This window comes from Actinia tenebrosa, unplaced genomic scaffold, assembly GCF_029948245.1.
Source record: "Actinia tenebrosa isolate PJP-AT-01 unplaced genomic scaffold, QUT_ActTen_1.0 PGA_scaffold0__85_contigs__length_37466705, whole genome shotgun sequence".
NCBI lineage: Eukaryota > Metazoa > Cnidaria > Anthozoa > Actiniaria > Actiniidae > Actinia > Actinia tenebrosa.
The window spans coordinates 16,519,651-16,539,186 of record NW_028292569.1 but is presented as its reverse complement, the minus strand read 5'-3'; the positions used below and the strand labels follow the sequence as shown (position 1 = coordinate 16,539,186).

General features: G+C 35.1%; 1 protein-coding gene across 2 annotated transcripts; it reads right to left on the bottom strand.

The window, feature by feature from the left end:
* Nucleotides 1-3,600: 3,600 nt before the first annotated feature.
* LOC148913590 (paired box protein Pax-3-A-like) lies at nt 3,601-14,018 on the bottom strand. 2 transcript variants are annotated; one of them, XM_089033461.1, is made up of 4 exons: nt 13,650-14,018; nt 5,852-6,352; nt 4,276-4,502; nt 3,601-3,642 (listed from the first exon to the last, which is right to left on the bottom strand). In XM_089033461.1, exons 1-4 carry the CDS (start codon nt 13,669-13,671, stop codon nt 3,601-3,603), a joined length of 792 nt encoding a protein of 263 aa, XP_088889587.1. In that variant the 5' UTR covers nt 13,672-14,018. The 2 variants fall into 2 exon arrangements, with proteins under 2 accessions (XP_088889587.1, XP_088889584.1); XM_089033458.1 differs by lacking the exon at nt 13,650-14,018 and adding an exon at nt 6,714-7,077.
* Nucleotides 14,019-19,536: the final 5,518 nt, after the last annotated feature.

Here is a 19,536-nt window from a genome sequence, read left to right as displayed (position 1 = left end):
GTACAAAAACTTCAATGATAATCCAATATATTGACTTCATTTCAATTTACGCGCGCAAAGTTTTGAGCAAACAATAATAATGAATGCTTTTTTGGTTCAAGAGGTTCGTAATTAGACGCACTTGCTCTTCAAATACTAAAGACGCGTAAATATTTAGGAAAATGTAAGTGCGATTTACGCCACCACTTTCGAAGAATGAAGTACAACATTTTGTTTTCATTAGGCAAACTTATATTCTTATATAAAGTTACTAAAGTTACTTCAGTTGTTGTGGCAATATTGATGGCATTATACATAACAGGAAGAGATAAAAAGTCAAGATTTGCACAAATTAGTTTAACATTATCTGTTCAATGGCGATTTCAGTGATAGACATATTTTTATTTAAGGTCGTGATACTAGGAGTTCAGTCCATACCAAGCCAGAGGCTAAGGTTGAAATAAATGATACAATCCACGCTCATTACCACCAACATTGATTAATTTTCTATGGCACACGACTCTCACGTTTTCAATAGCACACGAATTTCAACTTGTTTTTGGGGAGATTATTATTATTAATATTGTTAGTAATTATTAATAGGAGCAGGCGTAGCTCAGTTGGTTACTTCAGAGCTTGAGGTCCACGGTTCGATCCTCAAGATCTCCACGTCTGTTTCGACTTCTCTCTAATCCGTGCAGCTTCAGCTTTGAATACTCTTAAAACAGAGCACTGATAGAGAGAGGGAGTAAAGTGCGCACCGTCGGCTTCCATTGATAGCAGTTGAATTTCAACTGAAGGAACTAACGACGTTAAATATAGGTACTTTACCTTTACCTTAATTATGATAGCTATATAGCGCTCTTTTCCATATGGATATGGTCAAATGCGTTTTACAATGAGTTATGAACGAGAGGTGGTTAGTATGAGGTGTAGGCACTGAGGGTGGTCACTGCTAGGGTTTCTTTACGTCCTCATTAGGAAAGTGTACCCGAAGAAAAAATATTTTTCTGCGTTAGAACACTTTTCTATGTTAAATATAAAATACGAGTTTGTTTTACGTATATTTTCGAAGGTAAACGGACTCAATTGGTTCAAAAATAGAGAAGTATTGTCAGTAAATCTAAAGAGGCGTACACAATATACAAACACTATTCCCGTCACCAACTCCTAAAGAAACATTTACTGACGATCAATCACGCAAGTTTTTATCAATCCATTTTGTCGTATCAAAACTTGTTTATGATGACAGAATCTTTACAAAAAAGATCACCATTTCATGGACGCGTGCAAGTAATTTGCCCAAATAATTTCCATCGTCATCCTTGATAGGAAGTCAATTTAATCCTAATTTTCTCTGTTGTAACTCCTTAATATAAAAATGGAAGTAGAAAATTAAGTGTAAGTGGTGTTGCAGTGTCTCCCAATTTGTGATAATAATGTGTAATTAGCTTTCGTTGAGAGGTATCGTTTAGGGGCCACTTGACTTTCCAAGTGCCTCTGCGTCGGCCATGTTCAGTCGACTGTTACAAACACACCTACCAAACTCTACTCACATGTAATAGCGAGTAGATTTTATTTAACACGCGAGAGAAAAATAACTATTTAGTTAGTACTATTTGATACAAAACAAAAGAAAACAATGGGTTAAGAGTCTAATAATAATTATGATGCGTACTATTTTTTCACGGGTCGAATAAAATCACTCTAACATGATTTTTAAAAATATTTTTTTGTTAATTTTATTGTTTTAGAAAATTAAACAACCAAGGTCTTTTTCGTAGGCATTTTCTTCCTTCTCGTTTGTACGGAAAACCAACCAAAATATTGAATGATGATTATTCGGTTGTTTGACAATCCGGGCAAATAAGTCATAACTATGTCAGTTGAATTTGGAATGTCTTGTTGTCTCCTCTTTGAATGCGCCGAAAGAAAAAAGAATATTTGTAAGTAAATAAATTTAATTCACTTGTGATCAGCAAGTTTCGAAATGTCACCTAACTACGTTTTGAAGTGAAATGTGCTCACTTGAGTAGAAACGATGAAGAAATTGATGAACTTCGTTTTTATCCTTTAATCTAATTTGTCTTTTCAAGAGAAAGAAAAACAGCTGAAGGAAATTGAATTTCTGAATATTTATTTTGAAGCTATTGAAGAGAAGAGAAAAGAAGAGAAGGGAAAAGAAGAGAAGGAAAAAGAAGAGAAGGAAAAAGAAGAGAAGGGAAAAGAAGGGAAGAGAAGAGAAGGAAAAAGAAGAGAAGGGAAAAGAAGAGAAGGGAAGGGAAGAGAAGGGAAGGGAAGAGAAGGGAAGCGAAGAGAAGAGAAGAGAAGAGAAGAGCAGAGAAGGGAAGGGAAGAGAAGAGAAGGAAAAAAAAAAAAAAAAAAAGCAGTGCAAAGTGCAAGAAAAGGGCAAGACATTATGATAGCAACTAATTTTATATTCTTTTTATTTTCCAATTTTCACTAATTTACATTAGACTATTCGGTCACTGTAATATTGAACTCTCATCAGCTATCCCGTATATTTCTTTCACTAATATTTTTACAACCATGACTGAAGTAATTTTGTTAACTTATATTATAGACCAAATTCAAAACTCGCACCGATTTGAGGCTTAAGTTGTGAACAAAGGGATCTGGCGTGACTCAAAGTAATCTGGCGTGATTCAAAAGTCACGAATCACGACTTTTGAATCACGCCAGATTACTTTGAGTCACGCCAGATTCCTTTGTTCACAACTTAAGCCTCACATCGGTTCGAGTTTTGAATTTGGTCTTGATTAATTTATATAATGCAATTGAGTTACATTACTGATAACGACTAAAATATCTTCGTATTTTTTTTATATTTATATTTAATTTTTATAGTTAACCTTCAGTCAGAATTTATTACGAATTAAGGTTAAATAATTTTTCACGTTTCACACGTGAAATATATAAGTATGTAGTGTTTATATTGAGAACTATCACTCTAAAAGTTGATATATATTTTTGTGAAGTATATGTACGAATACCCGCGAAGTAAACATTCATAATTCCTACATTGCTCTAAAATATTATATAAAAATCACAATTTTGCATTCAAAAGTCCTATTGTCCTTACGAAAAATAGCTAAAAGGAAAACTAATGTGACTTCTAAATGGTTTTTCATTCTGAACAAATTAAATAGCTCGAGCACGAAATTGAAATGAAATTCTGTTCTTTTTCTTCTTCTTCCTTTCTTGTTCTTCTTGCTCTTGTTCTTGTTCTTGTTCTTGATCTTTTGAGGGAGGAGGCGGAGGAGGACGGCGGAGTTCTCATTAGTGCTCCTTCTATTAGTTTTTGCGTCTCTTCTTCTCCTCTTTACTTCTCCATTTCTCTTCTTCTTCTCTCTTTTTTTCTTTCTTCTCATATTAATATCTACGTTCTAATTATAGCGATAAATATGGCTGGTCTTGATTCAAGTACATGTAGTGCGAGTAACATGGACTGGCGGGGAGAAAGACGACGTATTAACGAATAACAGGAGATACGACTGCTGCACGGTGATGGCATCCTGAATGGCGCGAGACCCGATTCATCTCTCTCATACGAATAAGTTTTAGTTGAGCTGAGCTCCGAGTTTAGCTCCATCTGTGATCTCATTTTCTTTTGCCCTTGGATCGTCTGTTTGAGAACCAGACCTAGAATGGCATAAAATGAATCCGTTGTTAAATTTGGTTCAATCCTTTGGATCAGCACTGAGGTAGTCCGAGTGCACATGAACTATGGCTAAAACATCAGTCAAGAGCCCAAGTAAAAAATGCAGTTCTTTGGATTGAAATCTCGTGAGCGCATATGACTGGCATTTTTAACTGTGAGCAAAAAAGCTTTGAAAACTGGCTTGTTAAAAGCATTAAAAACCTCGACGCAAACACAAGCACGAAAGACCAGCAGACCTCTTTATCTCGGGCGAAATGATTTCCCATTTCAGATCACGTGTCATTCTCAAGACAATAAGATTCTTTGTTTGAGTTTCATATCCATATGACCATTTTCTCATGTGCAACTATTAAAGAAAGAAATTATATTCCAGGGAATGACACGTGGTCTGAGTGGGAAAACAATACTGACGCTAAGATAAAGAGGTCTATAGACACCTTACAGCACGTCGGAATGCATGGAGGACATAACAATAGGTTTTCAATTCTGAGGAGATTGAAATTCTTGCATTTTGTCCTCCAAGTTGAGCTGCTTTGACCGTCACACAAATGCAAGGGGTCTATTCTTCTAGACTGGCCTTGAAGCACAAACTTTATTAAAGTTCAGTGTCGTACCTGTATTCTTGATTCTGGTACTTTTAGCAGTTTGGCCAACGCCTCTCTTGTCGTGATGTCAGGGTAATGCGTTTCATCGTAGGTGCGCTCAAGCTCCTCCAGTTGCTTCTTGGAGAACTTAGTTCTGTTTCTTCTCTGATAATGAATCAAAGGCTTCTTGGGGAGATTATTTTGGGTAAAATGACCGTATTCTCCGCCGTCGCCTGGAAACTTGCTGTGGAATGAGCCTATGAATAATAAGATCATATGGTTAACCAATGAATGAATGCCACGAAGGGGAAGAGAAGTTAAGCAGCATCTTTAGCAACAAGAAGTATAATAAGGGATGCAAAGAATAATAATCTAAAAAAAACTAGCATATAATAAAGTATGTATAAGAAGTACTTCTAGTCAGAAATTAGTAGGGTTCTGATAAGAATAATCCATTTCACAGTTCCGTTCAGTGATCACGACCGCGCATGATACATAGTTTTGCTATTCTCGACTTTCACGTCCCCATAATCCTTTGCGTCTTTGGGGGGTAACCAGAGGGTAAAAACCCACTTATTTTGCTGAAGGCTGATCAGACAATGTTGAAAATACTTTGTTTGGCATCCAAAGATAAAATGAAGAAGTAAAAAACAGAAAAAGATAGAAGACGTTTAAGGTAAATTTTAAACATTTTTTCGTAAGTCAATACATTTTCTGTAAGACCAAAACTCTTCATGATCTGTACACGCAAAGATAACTTGGAATAAACTGATAATCATCAGTATTGTACAGATAAAAGCAGGTATAGTATAAATTCAATTACGAAACCTTTCAATTTGGGACAGGTTTTTTGATTGATTGACCCCCCAAAGACGCAAGGCTTTATGGGTATGTGAAAGTCGAGAATGCGCGGCAACTCCAACCTCGACTTCAAACTATTATTTGTTGTCACTGAAGGGAACTGTTAAATAGAGTATTATTAATCCTACCCTAAAAATAATACATTAATGCCGTCCACCTCCATAGCTAATTATGCGATTTTTTTTTTACTATACATTTTTTTTAATTATCTCATTCTGTTATTTCATATATATTTTTCTCTATATGCCGTCCACCTTCACATAACTAATTACACGAATTTTTTTAAATTTTTTTTACATTTTTTAAAAAGTTATTTCATTCTGTTATTTCATATATATTTTCCTCTATATGTATTTTTTATGTAATATTATTAACTTTATATATATATATTTAAAAAACTCATTAATAATTCATGAAGGAAACACAATAGAAATCATGACCATGAAGGAGGTTTCATATCTGATATAGATTCGTCTTCATTTGCATAAACTTTAACTTCGATTTTCTCTATCAAACTTGGTTCATTTCGTAAAGAATTCGGTACAGTATGAGAACATACATCAGGAGTTTTTTAAGCCGTTTAATAAACTCGCAGATCGTGTTTTATCGGGTCTAAAACCACTCGGCTACGCCTCGTGTTTTATACCCGATAAAACACTCCTGCTCGTTTATTAAACAGTACATATATATGCGTACTGATTTCTTACTACACAATATGAAGGGAAAAAAACACATTTAAACTTACCATGACTAGATGATTGGCTTCTTTCAGTTTGATCAAGGTCAAGAATGCTTGCGATAGAAAACGAACATCGCGTCCGAGATAGACTATTTGTTCCTTCTCTTTTCACTTCCTTGTCGTTTGAACCTTCGTATCTTGCAAATCCATACTTCTCCCAAAAATCTTCGTGGGAACCTGCAAAATACCTCTCGGTGGAATTCAAAGATGGTTGCTTGCTGCCATTCAGTATTTGGTCCTCCCATGACATTCTATAGTGTCCTTTCTCGTGGTCTTCCGTCACATCATTGGTTCGCGCGGTTCGTCGTTTACCCGGTTCAAAGGACCCTGTCTCTTGATATTTAGCCAATAGTTTGCTTATACATCCATGTGACACTCTAAGCTGTCGGCTGATGTCGCATGGTCTGACGCCTAACTCCGCCATCTGGATAATTTGCTGGCGTACAATTCGTGGAAGCGGTTTCCCGTTGACGAACACGCCACCAAGCTGGTTCACTTTTCCTTCTCCTGAAAATATAAAATTATGACAATAAGAAATTATGACATTCATAGGAGAAATGAGCTAACATCCAAAACCGGAGAATTTGTTGTACCTCGTATCTTACGAAAGAAGAAGAGGAGGAGGAGGAAGAAGAAGAAGAAGAAGAAGAAGAAGAAGAAAACGAAGAAGAAGAAGACGAAGAAGAAGAAGAAGAAGAAGAAGAAGAAACGAAGAAGAAGAAGACGAAGAAGAAGAAGAAGAAGAAGAAGAAGAAGAAGAAGGACTAAACGGGAAGGAAAGACATGAAGAAAGGAAGGCAGAAAAAACCAATAAAGCAAGGAAGAATGGCTGAGATCCTACAACATTCGATCCCATATTCATTCTCACCTCCATCTGTTATTCCCACAGCCTCAACAACACAGCAACATCCATCCCAAGGACTCTTGTCCATCAAATCTACTTCCCCCTCTAGATAAGACATCGAAACTACACACCAATCGCAGAGCAATAAACTATCCTTCCGCGCCCTACGCTGATCAGTGAGCTGGCAATAAAACAAAGCCCGCACAAGACTCTCACTTTTATATATCTAATTAACATCACTATTCACACAGAGCAAAGCACAAAGACTTCCTCACAACTGTCTTCCCATTGAGAGTAATATAAAACGGCGATTCTTAAAAGTCATGTTAATAAAATCGGTATGTCTAGCTGCTCGTGGCTGGATCGAATGTCTAATATAATAATGGACGTTATTTTAACGTTTCGTACAAATTATTAGAGCAACATCCACCACACGAAGATTAGATTATATATATTTTTTCTTCTATTCGTGAGGAAGTTAAAAATTATTTAATATTAATAAACAGTTTCTAATGATTAGTATAGCCTTTGTGGTGATGCTGTGCCGGACTGCCATCATTGACTAATGTATAAATATAAACACTCACTTGAACAGCTGATCATATTATTAGTCTTGCTTTTAAACTCTTGGGTTTCTGATATTTCTTTCCTTCCTTCCTTCCTTCCTTCCTTCCTTCCTTCCTTCCTTCCTTCCTTCCTTCCTTCCTTCCTTCCTTCCTTTCTTTTCTTTCTTTTCTTTCTTTTCTTTCTTCCTTCCTTTCTTTTCTTTCTTTCTTTCTTCCTTTGTTTAGTTTCTTTCTTTCTTTCTTTCTTTCTTTCTTCCTTCTTTTCTCCTTTTCTTTCTTTCTTTCTTTCTTTCCTCTCAAGATTCTCTCCTCTAAAGTTTTTATAAGCTTTTAAACTCTTGGGTTTCTGATTTTTTCTTCCTTCCTTCTTTTCTCCTTTTCTTTCTTTCTTTCTTTCCTCTCAAGATTCTCTCCTCTAGAGTTTTTATAAGCTTTTAAACTCTTGGGTTTCTGATTTTTTCTTCCTTCCTTCTTTTCTCCTTTTCTTTCTTTCTTTCCTCTCAAGATTCTCTCTTCTAAAGTTATTAGATCAGACATAATCTTCCATATTCTCCATCAATGAGCATTGTCCCCAAGCTGCCATCTTTATGACTGATTGTTCAAAGTAAGACTATTATTTTGTATCTTGTTTACTTAGCGCCCGAGTAATTTACAAAGTTCACCTGTCTCTCTAAGATCTTGTAGTTTGCATTATTCGTTAGAGTCAATCATATTAGAACCTCAAATGCCAAGTCAGGGACGACTAGGACCTAACGTGAGGTGCTATTTACACTCTTTTAGTTTTACATGACTTTTTGTCGGCGTTGCAAACTTAACGAATTGTACCATGGCCGCATTGTGTGTTCAGCTTTAAGCTCTCGTATTACAATTAAAACAAAAACTCTTTTATGGTTATGACGAAAGAGGAATTTGGCACTTAGTTGATAAACAATTTATAATAGCATTATAATCATATAAGTTCAAATGTCTAATACGTTCTTTAGGAAATAGGAGACTCTGCAGGTTTGGGCCGTTTGCTTTGTTCAAGGTGGCCTAGAAATATGTCAGATGATGACGTTCGCTTTTTTAACCTGGTAATAAAATAAATTATTGAACAGACTGAACGGAGGATGGATGGATGGATGGATGGATGGATGGATGGATGGATGGATGGATGGATGGATGGATGGATGGATGGATGGATGGATGGATGGATGGATCATAGATTAAAGTTTCAGTTGAGAGGAGATTCCCGAAAGAAACTGAGGAAAAAGCCCTAAAGAAAAGAAGAAGAATAAAAAAGAGGGAGAAAGTGAGGCAAAACAAGACAAAAATGTTTAAATTAAATCTCTATTAGTCTTTCACTATCAGACAGACGTTGCACACCCAATCGGGTGTCTGCTCTTAACCTATCTTTTTTAACTCAACATTACCAAATATCGAAAACCAATTAACACTGTTTTTAGCTGCGTTTCAGACAATAGAAATAACGCCTTGAGCAAAGTTATATGTCGCTATGCTTTAACACAATTAAATTGGACATTGCCAAAACCGGAGCTCAATATTTAATAACTGTTATTGTCTAATTTTTCTTCGAATACATTTAGTCTAAATACATAATTTATAATCAAACTAAGTTTAATTGAAAACACCAGCGCGTATAAAATAGACTTTTTTTTTTCTTATATTCGTTTTTTATATTAAGATTCTTATACTTTTGTTGTTTGCAAGACTTGAATAACAACTTCTGGAATTGTTTTGGATTTTCGTGTTACGCTTTTAAAAACAAGTTTTATACTCTGGCTCGCTTTAAGTTGCGCAACAAACTCCTTATAACTCGTTAACTCTGTATTGTGAAATTTCAGTTAACCATGAGCTAGATAAAAAATTGCTTGAATGTTTATGAATCTAAAATAAATCTTGAAATAAATAAAAAAAATTGACGAAGAAAGATATCTGTTTGGAATGTGCCTCTGTTGAAAAAAGCTTTTGCGTGTATTTTATCTTAAATGGCTGACGCAACCGGTCTCCCTAGAAACTGGTCGATTAATTAAGCAAAGAACGAATTTCCTTTATATAAGTTCAGTTGCTTGACTGTTTTCTCTACTTTTCTTCGAGGGTCCATTTTTTCTTTGGGTTATCTTCAGTGTGCATTGCATGTTTTCACCTTTCTCTCTGGCAATAAATAAATATCAGTTCAAATGAGTTGTCCTAATTTCGTCGAACCCATCCTGAAGCTGTTTATTAGGGAGTCAAAGTTAGAATTCGTTCTGGAGATTTCAAGAGAGGGGAAAAAACAGCAAAACCGATATAGTTAGTTCAAGTTTCTGCATGTGAAATGATAAGATAAAATTTGAAGGCGAATAAGGATGATAAAATTTTACGACGGTGGAAAGCGCTGTGAAGTATGACACAGTAAAAAATCAAAAAAGACAATAAAAAAAAATAAAGTCGACAAAATAAAGTATTTGAAAAAAAAAGAGAAGCAGGAGGAGAAAGAAGACAGATAAGAGCAAAGCTAAACAAGGAGAAGAACAAGACGGAGAAGACGAAGTCGAACAAGAAGAACAAGCCTAGACCAACACGAACAAGACCAACAAGACCAACAAAAAGAACAAGCCTAGACCAACACGAACAAGACCAACAAGAAGAACAAGCTAGAAGCAAAATGATAACTCTTGTCGTACTCTTTTGAATTTCAGTTCAAAACAACAAATTTTCAATTGTTTGGGAAAACGACAGCAACGCACTGCTCTAATTGATTTAAAGCCTTTGCCATTTGAAAAACAACACGAGCAAACCTCCTAATATAACTTGGCTATCATCTTCCACTATCACGAGTTAATTCAATTTACGTTTGTAAGCCGACTATCAAACTTTTTAAAGTGTTTTTGCGATTAATACTGTCTTGAACCGTGTTTCTATTCTTTGAAAACGTTGCTTAAGTGTTGGTGATGGTGGTACCCCTAACTCGCCCAAGATATCAAAGATTCATAGCCAAAACCCGCTGTTCGTTGTTGTCGCGTTTTCTGTCTCCTTTATACGTTCCATTAAACACTGGCTTTAAATGGCCAGATGATATCGAAGATAAAAACAAGTTCAATGAATAAAAATAATGAATTATAACCTTTAAAGAATATTAATTAAAAAAAAAGACAATTGGATATATAAGATATTAAATTTGTTGATTTTTTTCTCTATTCATGTTTTGTTTTCCCCGAAAAACATATTCTTTAAATCTTTTTGATATAACGTTTTCAAAAACTGTTAAGCAATCTAACAAAAGAGTGTCTTTTATTCGACAAGAAGGCTCTCACAAAAATTAGAAAATGGTCGTGAAAACTAACGTAAGTCGTATTCAGTAACATTGCCGCGTTTGTGCTTTTCTTGCGCGTTTAATTTCATAGCAAAAAATATAATTTAGCAACAGTTTTATAGACTTGCACATTTCGTTAAAACCCCACTGCTTTATGTTGGTTTGCTCAGAGCCGACGAAGAGAAGTTCAAAGAAAAAAAAACTAGGATAAGATTGTTTTAGAAGGCGCTCAAGTTCGTCAGAGTTTTAGTTCTGGGATGTGACGAGAAGGATACGCAGTAAACATTGACGTGTTTTTTAAGATTGCATCATTTTAAAATCGTAATAACGTTTGTCGATAACTAATGGTTTTTTTTAAATAATTCCTGTTGTTGTGAAACTTATCTTGGATTGTTTTCTTTTAGGATTATATAAAGCATTTTCTGTAAAGATCAATTTAAAGCCCCGTTTACACTGGCGATTTTTGCTGCAATTTTTGTGGCAATTATTTCGGAAATATGAAATCTTTTGTCTCATCCTTCAAAAAGACATTCGTCTAGGAAAATCTTGGTATCCTGAAAAAAACTTTACAAGTAAATTCTTTACCATTATTTATTATGGACAAAATCGAAAAAAAAAATCGCAGCAAAATCGCTAGTGTAAACGGGGCTTAAGGTCTATAGTTTTGAGGACGGCTTGTTTTCAAACAGCACACACTTCTCGTTAGATATCCAAAATACTTCAGTTCTTCTTTTTTTTTTCTTATGCGGTCATGGCTAGATGCCACATAGCGATAAGCTTTGACCACTCTTTTTTGTCATCGGATCCGAAATACGAACATCAGCTACTGAATCGACCTGCTTGAGATGTATTGTTTGATAAGTACCGATTCTGTAGTTTTGCGAACTAGAGATCACTAACTAAATAGCTTTGGTAGCTCTTTCTGTCCTTGGATCCAAACTTACGAACATCAGCTACTGACAGGAATTGTTTGAGATGTCTTTCAAAATGAAGGTCTTGAACACTTACAAACTTGTTCAGTGTATTGATTTTTGTTTGGCCAACTAGAGATCGCTAATAAAAGCGGAGATAATGAAAATGAAAAAAGAAAACCTAGTTGGGATCGTACAACTGTTTTTTGAAATAGTGGGTACTCTATTTAACTGTTTTGATAAGAGAAGGAAGGAAGGAAGGAAAGAAAGAAAGAAGGAACTAAGGACAGTACTAATGTCTTCTTTAATTAGATCTAAAGGCGTCTATAACTATAATGTACTGACATGGCGACGAAGAAAAAAGGAAGAAAATATGCAGACAAACTCACGTTAAAGCTGAATAATTATATTCTAAGTCTTTATAAAAGCCCTCTTTTCAAAAATATTTTTTTAAACTTTTTAAAACACCTTTAAAAAAACCTTCAAATCCACTGCAACCAAAATCTCTGGGGAAAAAATGGGGGAAAGATTTCAGTGCCAAAAGTTGGGATGTTTTCTTCGCCAGAACGAATTGGATCGTTTTATTACGGTCGTTGAGGAATATTTATCGCTTAGCACTAACTCGTCAAAACTAGTACTAATATGTATTTATTAGTATGGTGCTTGTAGATATTCTATACAAGAGAGAGACTCTCTGGTTTTCTGGTTCTCTTAGAGATGCCATTAGATAATTTAGGTGGAAGTTGCAGGATTTTTTTTTTTTTTTTTTTTTTTTGTAAAAAAAAAACTTTTTTTTTCGTAGGTGAAGTCAGTACTTGCTAGATTTCTTTTTTGGAAATACGCAAACCCCCTCCTCATTTATCTAATGGTCCGTCCCTTAGGCCTAGTCCGTTCGTTTCCTCTTCTTGTTTTGCCATTAAGGATTACTATTAGTACAGGTACTCGTGATTTGTGTCGTGGACCGTTCTGAAACAATCAAAACCACAAACCCCCTAGCAAGTTGAACAACTACTAGCATTTAAAAGGTGGTCTTCCCTCTCTCAAAAAGAAACCACCTTGCCCTCGTCAGTCAACTACGGCGAGTTAAAATGGTTTTACAATGTTGGCACCAAAACTAGCGGCGTGGGCTTGAAGTGGTACTTCCGAATGTTCTCTTTTTCTTTTCAAGTTTTTACATTTCTTAAAGCTGGTGTTTTTTATAAATAGAAGAGAGTGTTTGGCAGGTCTATTCTACATAGCTGTTTAAGCCTCTCGGAGTATTGGCTGTGGTTTAATAGGATGTTCATTTTTAAGTTTTCCTTCGAGGTGTTATCTTTTTTGCACGAGAGTATCGTGATCGACGCCTGGCAAGAGATCTCGCTAATGACCCTCGCCCTCTCACAAACTGCATGTCATAAAGCCTGTTTTAGTTGCTCTTAATTTTACAACGCCTTGGTAAAAAACTCACTTAACTACTACAGGTAAAAAATATTGTAAAATATACCACCACAATGCATTTTATTAACATGGGTTATTGTGAAGTAAAAAGAAACCTTGAACCGTTGTTTTGCTAATGGAAAACTCTTTAAAACGCGTTACGCTCTATAACCTGCTTAAAACATTTTCTTTTCTAATTTAGAAACCTCTTACAAGTTTATAAATTTTATTAGAAGGTGTTTGAAGAAAAAAATATACGAAATATTAAGTTTCATAATCTTGGATAAACATGTTTTAACCGACTGGTTTTCGTTCATTTGTATTAAGATCTTAAAAAGTTTTTGCAAAATTTTTCTTCATTACTCGAGTAAGGCATTTAGATCAAGTACGGCCTCGCTCATATTTATACATGTAACGCAAGCACAGGTATAGTAGTGTTGTTTTGCAAATAAGCTTTGAACAACTTTTCCAGTGTAAACGTTGTCAATTTCTGAAGATAGAATTTGAGTGGGGAAAAAGAAAACCATTTGCACATGAAGCCATCCTTTTAACAAATAAACATTAATCGGTAAGCTGACAAAAAAGTAGATATTTTAGTCTCTCGTTGAAGTTCGATCGAGAATTCACTCACACACTCAGTATCTCTCTTTTTCTTATTCACTAGATCTGCTCTGATCAAACCATTAAATTGAATTTTTTTTGAAAACTCCAATAAACGACTCTAAAATTATTCTCAGAGCTCACAGAAGTAAGCAACAGACTCAATACTTACCAATGCTGTAATTTTCCCCCATTGTAATTCCAATCTCCAAGGACTTTCCTTCCTTCTCTTACTCTGCTTGTTCGATGTCGATACGCTCAAAGCTCAAAGAGACTGAATCTCATGAGAACTACCTGTTCTGGATTTGTGCAGTTCCTGTGGAGCGAGCTAAGAATAGATTTCTCTTCATGAATGAGCCTGGATATCAATTGAGAATGACGTCAGCTACATGCGGCTGTGCTAATTTGGGAGAGCAAAGCATATTAAAAACCATTATCTTTCGATTTGTCCACGAGGGCCAGCCGTATACGGTATTGTGTAACAAGAGAATGCTGCTATCGCGAGAAAATCAGATTAAAAGTTGTTCAAACTACTCTTTGTAAATCGGAAATAATAATAATAATGACAAACCTTACACTTCTCGTGCCAAAATGACAACTGTCTCGAAAGCTGTTTGAAATGTTTAGAATGCATTATGAATGAAAATTGTATAATCTTAAGGAGACAAACAGCCAGAGGGTAAATGATATTGAAAAGATCGCTTTGCATGAAATTTAGACAATCTATTTTCATTGGTGCGTGAGGTTTGTAAATGCTTTTGTTGGTGAATGAAGTACTTAGGTAGACATGTTTGGAAATTGTTGCTTTTTTGTCGAGCGCTAGGGATGACGTCACATGGGGTTAGTGCCAAATGGAAACACGTGTGGCTTTACGTAAGAATATTATCTACATCAGAAGGCATTGATGCGGGAAACACAACTAACAACGGGAGAGGAGTCGATTGAATTTCAAAGATAGAACATTAGAGCTTATGAATTGGGTAAACTCCAATAATAAATGCACCTATTCGTTTTGAAGTCGAGAAAAACTGGCGCATTCATAGATAGATATTAGCGTGAGTTAGTTTGCTTGAGTACAATAGCTTGAGTTTAAAGTAGCATCAACACAAGAAAATGAACCAAAAATTGGGCTTCTCGAAATAGAAATACAAATTTAGGGTGTCAAAAATGAAAACGAAAATAAAAAATAGAATCGACAGAAACTAGCTAGGTAAAAGAATGAAAATTCGGGTTAAAGAAAACCGGGAACGCTGGTGAAGTGGTCTTTGTTATTAAAGTCTAACAACTTATACTGAGAAGGTAACACAGTTTTTAGAGTCTTTATTATTTGCCTTAAAGTATAAATGGCTCGCAAGTTATTGATTTTTCATGCTTGTGTTGTCGTCTTATTGTCGTTAGACTTTGTAAGGAGAAAATAAGTAGCTTATAAGTTGGTTACTGAGACTAAAAAAGCCGGCGTTATGTTTACAACCAGTACTAAAGAAATGCCACATTCGTTTTGTCTTGTCTTAACGTTTTACGGACAGAGTCGCCATAGTAAAGGAGAGAAATAACACAAAATGTATTTTCTTTATTTTTCGGCTTTCCAACGAAGCTCCAAGCGATATGTCCACGTTTACAATTCCTAGGTAATCATAAATTCGCAGTCAGAGATTGACTGAGGAATTTCAAGTAGGTGAATCCAGGTGGCAATTGAAATATTACAAGCCGTGAATTTTAAATTCCTGAACAAAGTGTTTAATTTGTTTGGGATTGCGCAATTAATTAAAGATGTTTTTGATGATTTCCATTGGATTCGTTTGCCACGATCTGGTAACGGTATTTCCAAATTATTAAAAAAACCAAATTATAAACAAGCTGGGTCGCGAAAAATTTGGTTACCAATGGCAGGAACAACTTAGACGCCCACGCTGTACAAGCTAGACGATATGATATTTGAAGAGAAGTGTTTGTTTATTTTCTCCTGACACTCCAAATAAACTTCCGTTTTATGTAGAACAGCAGAACAAAAAGTTTAAGAATGCCTTGCTTTAGCTCCGTGCATGTGTCGAGAATGTTATCAAAACAAGCGGAATCTTAATGTAATGTCATGTGAGGTTGAAGTAAAACTCAGTGACTATTTAGTACGACTAACAACCGGTAACAAGGGACTAGAGCTGGACAGTTGGTCTCGTGCCGGTACGAAGCAAAATCATTTCAATAAGCACACGCTATATTTCGGTATATATGTACATTTATATATGTATACACCTTTTGTTTTATTTCTTAAAGCTGTGTCGGTCAGAAATCGAGTGAAATCTAGGCAGCAACGTAGTTTCCTTTCAGTTAAAGATTGGAATATAAAGCTTAACCTTTTTTGTTAGAAATAGGATTTTTCGTATTAGCCAAAAAAATGATAAAAGTACAAAAATTTCTTTTAGCTTCAGATCGCCCATTCCTGAGTCTCGGACCGACAACGTTTTTTTAAAAAATCTGTAAAAGATTATTCGATAATTACTTATTCCTAAAAATATTTTCCTGTTCGGCCCCATATTTCCTACCTCTAATGGGGACATTATTGAATTTGGATTTGAAAATTCAAGTTATTTGTCCAACGAACGAAAATAAATATTGACACAAAAAAATTTTTTCTCGTTTTTTTTCGTTTTTATCGTAAATTATACTTCTAAAACTTATTAAGAATAATCGCTGGGAAAAAAAAGTGAAAAATGGTTGGTTATCAAACTGATAAACTTTGTGAGGACTCAAAGTGGCAAGCGTACATGTACTCAGTTTGTGAGAATCTGGGCCCGTTCGTTTGAAATGTCTCTCGAGTTTGAGTCAAAATTATAGATGCAAAAATCGAAGTTTAGTAAAGAAAGCAGTCACCCGAAAGCCAATTCACGTCATTAGAAATACCAGTTTCAATAAATGAATCCGGCTGTAAGAACCGGGCACTACAAATCATTGAACAATTTTTAGGCCAATTTTTGTTTAAGTGCCAAAAACGTTAAGCTTAATTAATTTTTGTGACATTTATTTTTTGTCGCATGCAGCAGGTTTATCTCGAAGGTAAATAGTCGAAATTATAGGGTTTCAGGTACCGAATAACATTTTTAGACGGTGACCATATAGTGATTTTCCTGTTTATCTTTCCCGAATCAAATTGAATTATGAGGCTTCAAAATTATCTAACTCTTCTGCTGGTATTGATCTTAAGGCTTCCTTCTAATCTTGAAGAAAGAGTTCTCAATACTGGAAATATATTTGATCAGTTGAGTCGCTGTCGTGTTACCAAGGAAGTTTGTCCGTTATTTCGTGTTGTTGAAATAGGTAGCTCGTTGTCGCGTAGGGATGACATTAACATCGGTTGTTGAAGAACTCATGCACAAACCCCAAATAATGAGGCGGGAGGATAGGAAGTTTAAACTGAATTTTCTGGCCCAGAAACGGAACCGAGTGGAAATGACGAACCGTCACAAAACCAGACGCGCTAGGGGAAGATGGGATTAGTTTGGTAGTAGTAGTAGAACTGATAAATCAGAAATGAAATTAGCAACGAAAGTGAATCAGTAACATTTATCAACTTCCTTAAAAAAAGGGAATGGTATTCAAGTAATAAATAGGACAAACAAATATAAAAATAGAAGCCATTGGATCTACTGATAGTGAAGAAAAAATTAACAATCTTTTAGGTAAACCTATATCCAAAAACATGCTACATTCGTTTTATTCATCTTATTAAACTTAATAATAAAAATACAATTTTTTGAAAAAATAAGGCAAGACTAACCAAAGATTTGAAAAAAGATTAGTTCGGTATATATATCCTCATCGGATCATTGGAAGAGCATATACTGAGAAGGGTTTTGGTTTGCATAAAATTGATTTCAGTTTCATAGGATATGTTTTTTAACACTTTGCTTTACAAAGCTGAGTGTCAAATTATTTGTACGTTCAGTTTTGTATGAGATGTATTCAGTCCGTCCTGTTTGTTTCTTTAGTTTGTGTTTCTTCGTTTGTTTTTTCTTTTCGTTGGTTTTTCTTCGTTTGCTTTTTTCGTTGTGTTTCTTTAGTTTGTCTTTTTTCCTTTGTTTTTTCTTTCATGTGTTTTCTTTCGTTTGTTTTTCTTTCGTTTGTTTTCTTTCGTTTGTTTAATCAATTTTCATCGTTGATTTATGCGATTACCTTAACATCTTATCAAATGTCTTTTTTACATATTTTCTTATAGTTATACGATCTTTTATAACATTGGTAAAATACTAGTCTTTGCAAAAAAAAAGCATACGTGATAAAAATGTGCCTTGGTGGGAACGTTTAATTCGCGCTTCTTCTATTTCTTTCGTCCAGTACGACAGATTCTCTACTGATACTCCTAAGCAGGTGATTGATTAAGAGCAGGATTTTAGTGTGTCTAAAATATAGAAAAACCCGGCTTCATCATGTCCATCAATGAAATCATTCCTTCGGGGGGGACCTAAAAAAACGTAAAAACGTTTAATTGATTGCTATGGAATTTTCTTTGTTAGAATTTTTTTTCTTTTCTGCCCTCATCAAGGGAGGGCGTTAAAAATACCAAAAAAGCTTAATACGGTTGGGGGGGGGTGGGGCCTCCCTTAACATCTTTTAGGTTATCCTATGCTCTCCATAACGAGACGGACAATAAGCATGCATCAAACAGCTCAATATAACTGTCGAACATAGCATTTAAAATAGCCGTTGCCTAAGGGTTGTGGTGTGTAGGCGGGATATGTATGACAGGTGCTTCTTATACAAAAAGAAACATTATACAGGTGCGGTGAAACAGTAAATTCAGTCTAAAGCTGATGGTTCGAAGATAAATATCTAAAAACGATACCATTAAACTGACAACGATACGATAACGATATCAGTAAACGCGCGTTAGCGATACAAAATCTGCAAATAAAACTTGCCGATCTTATCTCACGTGTCTACAGAGCAGAATTGTAACCCCCGACCTATACCATAGTAGTTTTTAAAATTATTTAGATTAAGAGTTTTGATTCATTGGAGACTCCAGGAGGAAACAACAGTCATAATTAAAGAAGAAAAGCAATTTTGAAAAGGATTATGGTTAGAGATGGGGTAATAAAAGTCATCTCGCTTCAGGCTATTGTCGCATTAAAAAGCATAACGAAACTATAATGACAAAATTTGTGTTAAAAGAGCAAACTAATGGTAAATATGCTCGTTTATTTCTTAAGCTTATTTATTTTTATTCTTTTTTTTTTTTTTCGTGTTTGTTTTTCTTTTGGAAACATTGAGAAGCAAAAAGCTTAATTTATCAAGGCGTAATTGTTCAATTCTTGAGAACGCTTTAATTGGAGGTTTGTGAATTAAAATAAAAATAATGAATATCAAACCCAATGAATAGAATAAAGGTGCGTCTGAGATCAAACTTTTTTCGGACGTTTAATATTTTAGTTTCTATCTAGCTTTTTCCCATTGGCATAGCCGGGCTCATCTTGCTTTTTCCCTCGGAAGACAAGTCTCTTTCGTACTCAGGCAACTTGTATCTCGTTCCTGTCTCAAAGCGAGGAACAAACCATTACAGCAATTTTGGTAATCAGTGCATTTCACATTAGTAACTTTCTCAGTTCCAGTGCGCTTGATACAGGATTAAAGGAAATTATTGAGGGAGAGTCAGGGAGGATAAGCCACAAAAGACGTATGAAATGGGTTACTATATGGACCAGATGATCCTTTAGATCTCGTCTCGTCCGGCCTCTCCGGAAAAAATTATCAGGAGAGCGCGTCTATAAGTCCAAATGATTCAATCTTTTATAACTTCTTTTTATATTTTGAAACGCAGAAGACAATGAGAAAATAGAAAATATAGTTTACTAGTTTTTTGCAAAATTAAACTTCTGTATTTTGTGTACTTTGTTTAAGTTTTTCAACAGACCGATTCAGATTGTATTAAAGAAAGAGGTCGTAAGTACGTCGTCGTATAGCGATTATTACTAGAAGGGAAGTTCTTTTCTGCGCTGGCTCGTCCATTCTTTTTCCCAGTGGTCTTTTATTTCATGCAGCATTTGAGAATTTTATTTGGCACTATA

Bases quoted from the DNA above. Each gene is read 5' to 3' on its own strand.
- LOC148913590 (XM_089033458.1), bottom strand. From the start codon at position 6,807: ATGTCTTATCTAGAGGGGGAAGTAGATTTGATGGACAAGAGTCCTTGG. The intron at 6,353-6,713 runs GTGAGAATGAAT...TTATATTTTCAG, and splicing joins TGTGGGAATAACAGATGGAG to GAGAAGGAAAAGTGAACCAG. The intron at 4,503-5,851 runs GTAAGTTTAAAT...TATTATTCATAG, and splicing joins AAGCCAATCATCTAGTCATG to GCTCATTCCACAGCAAGTTT.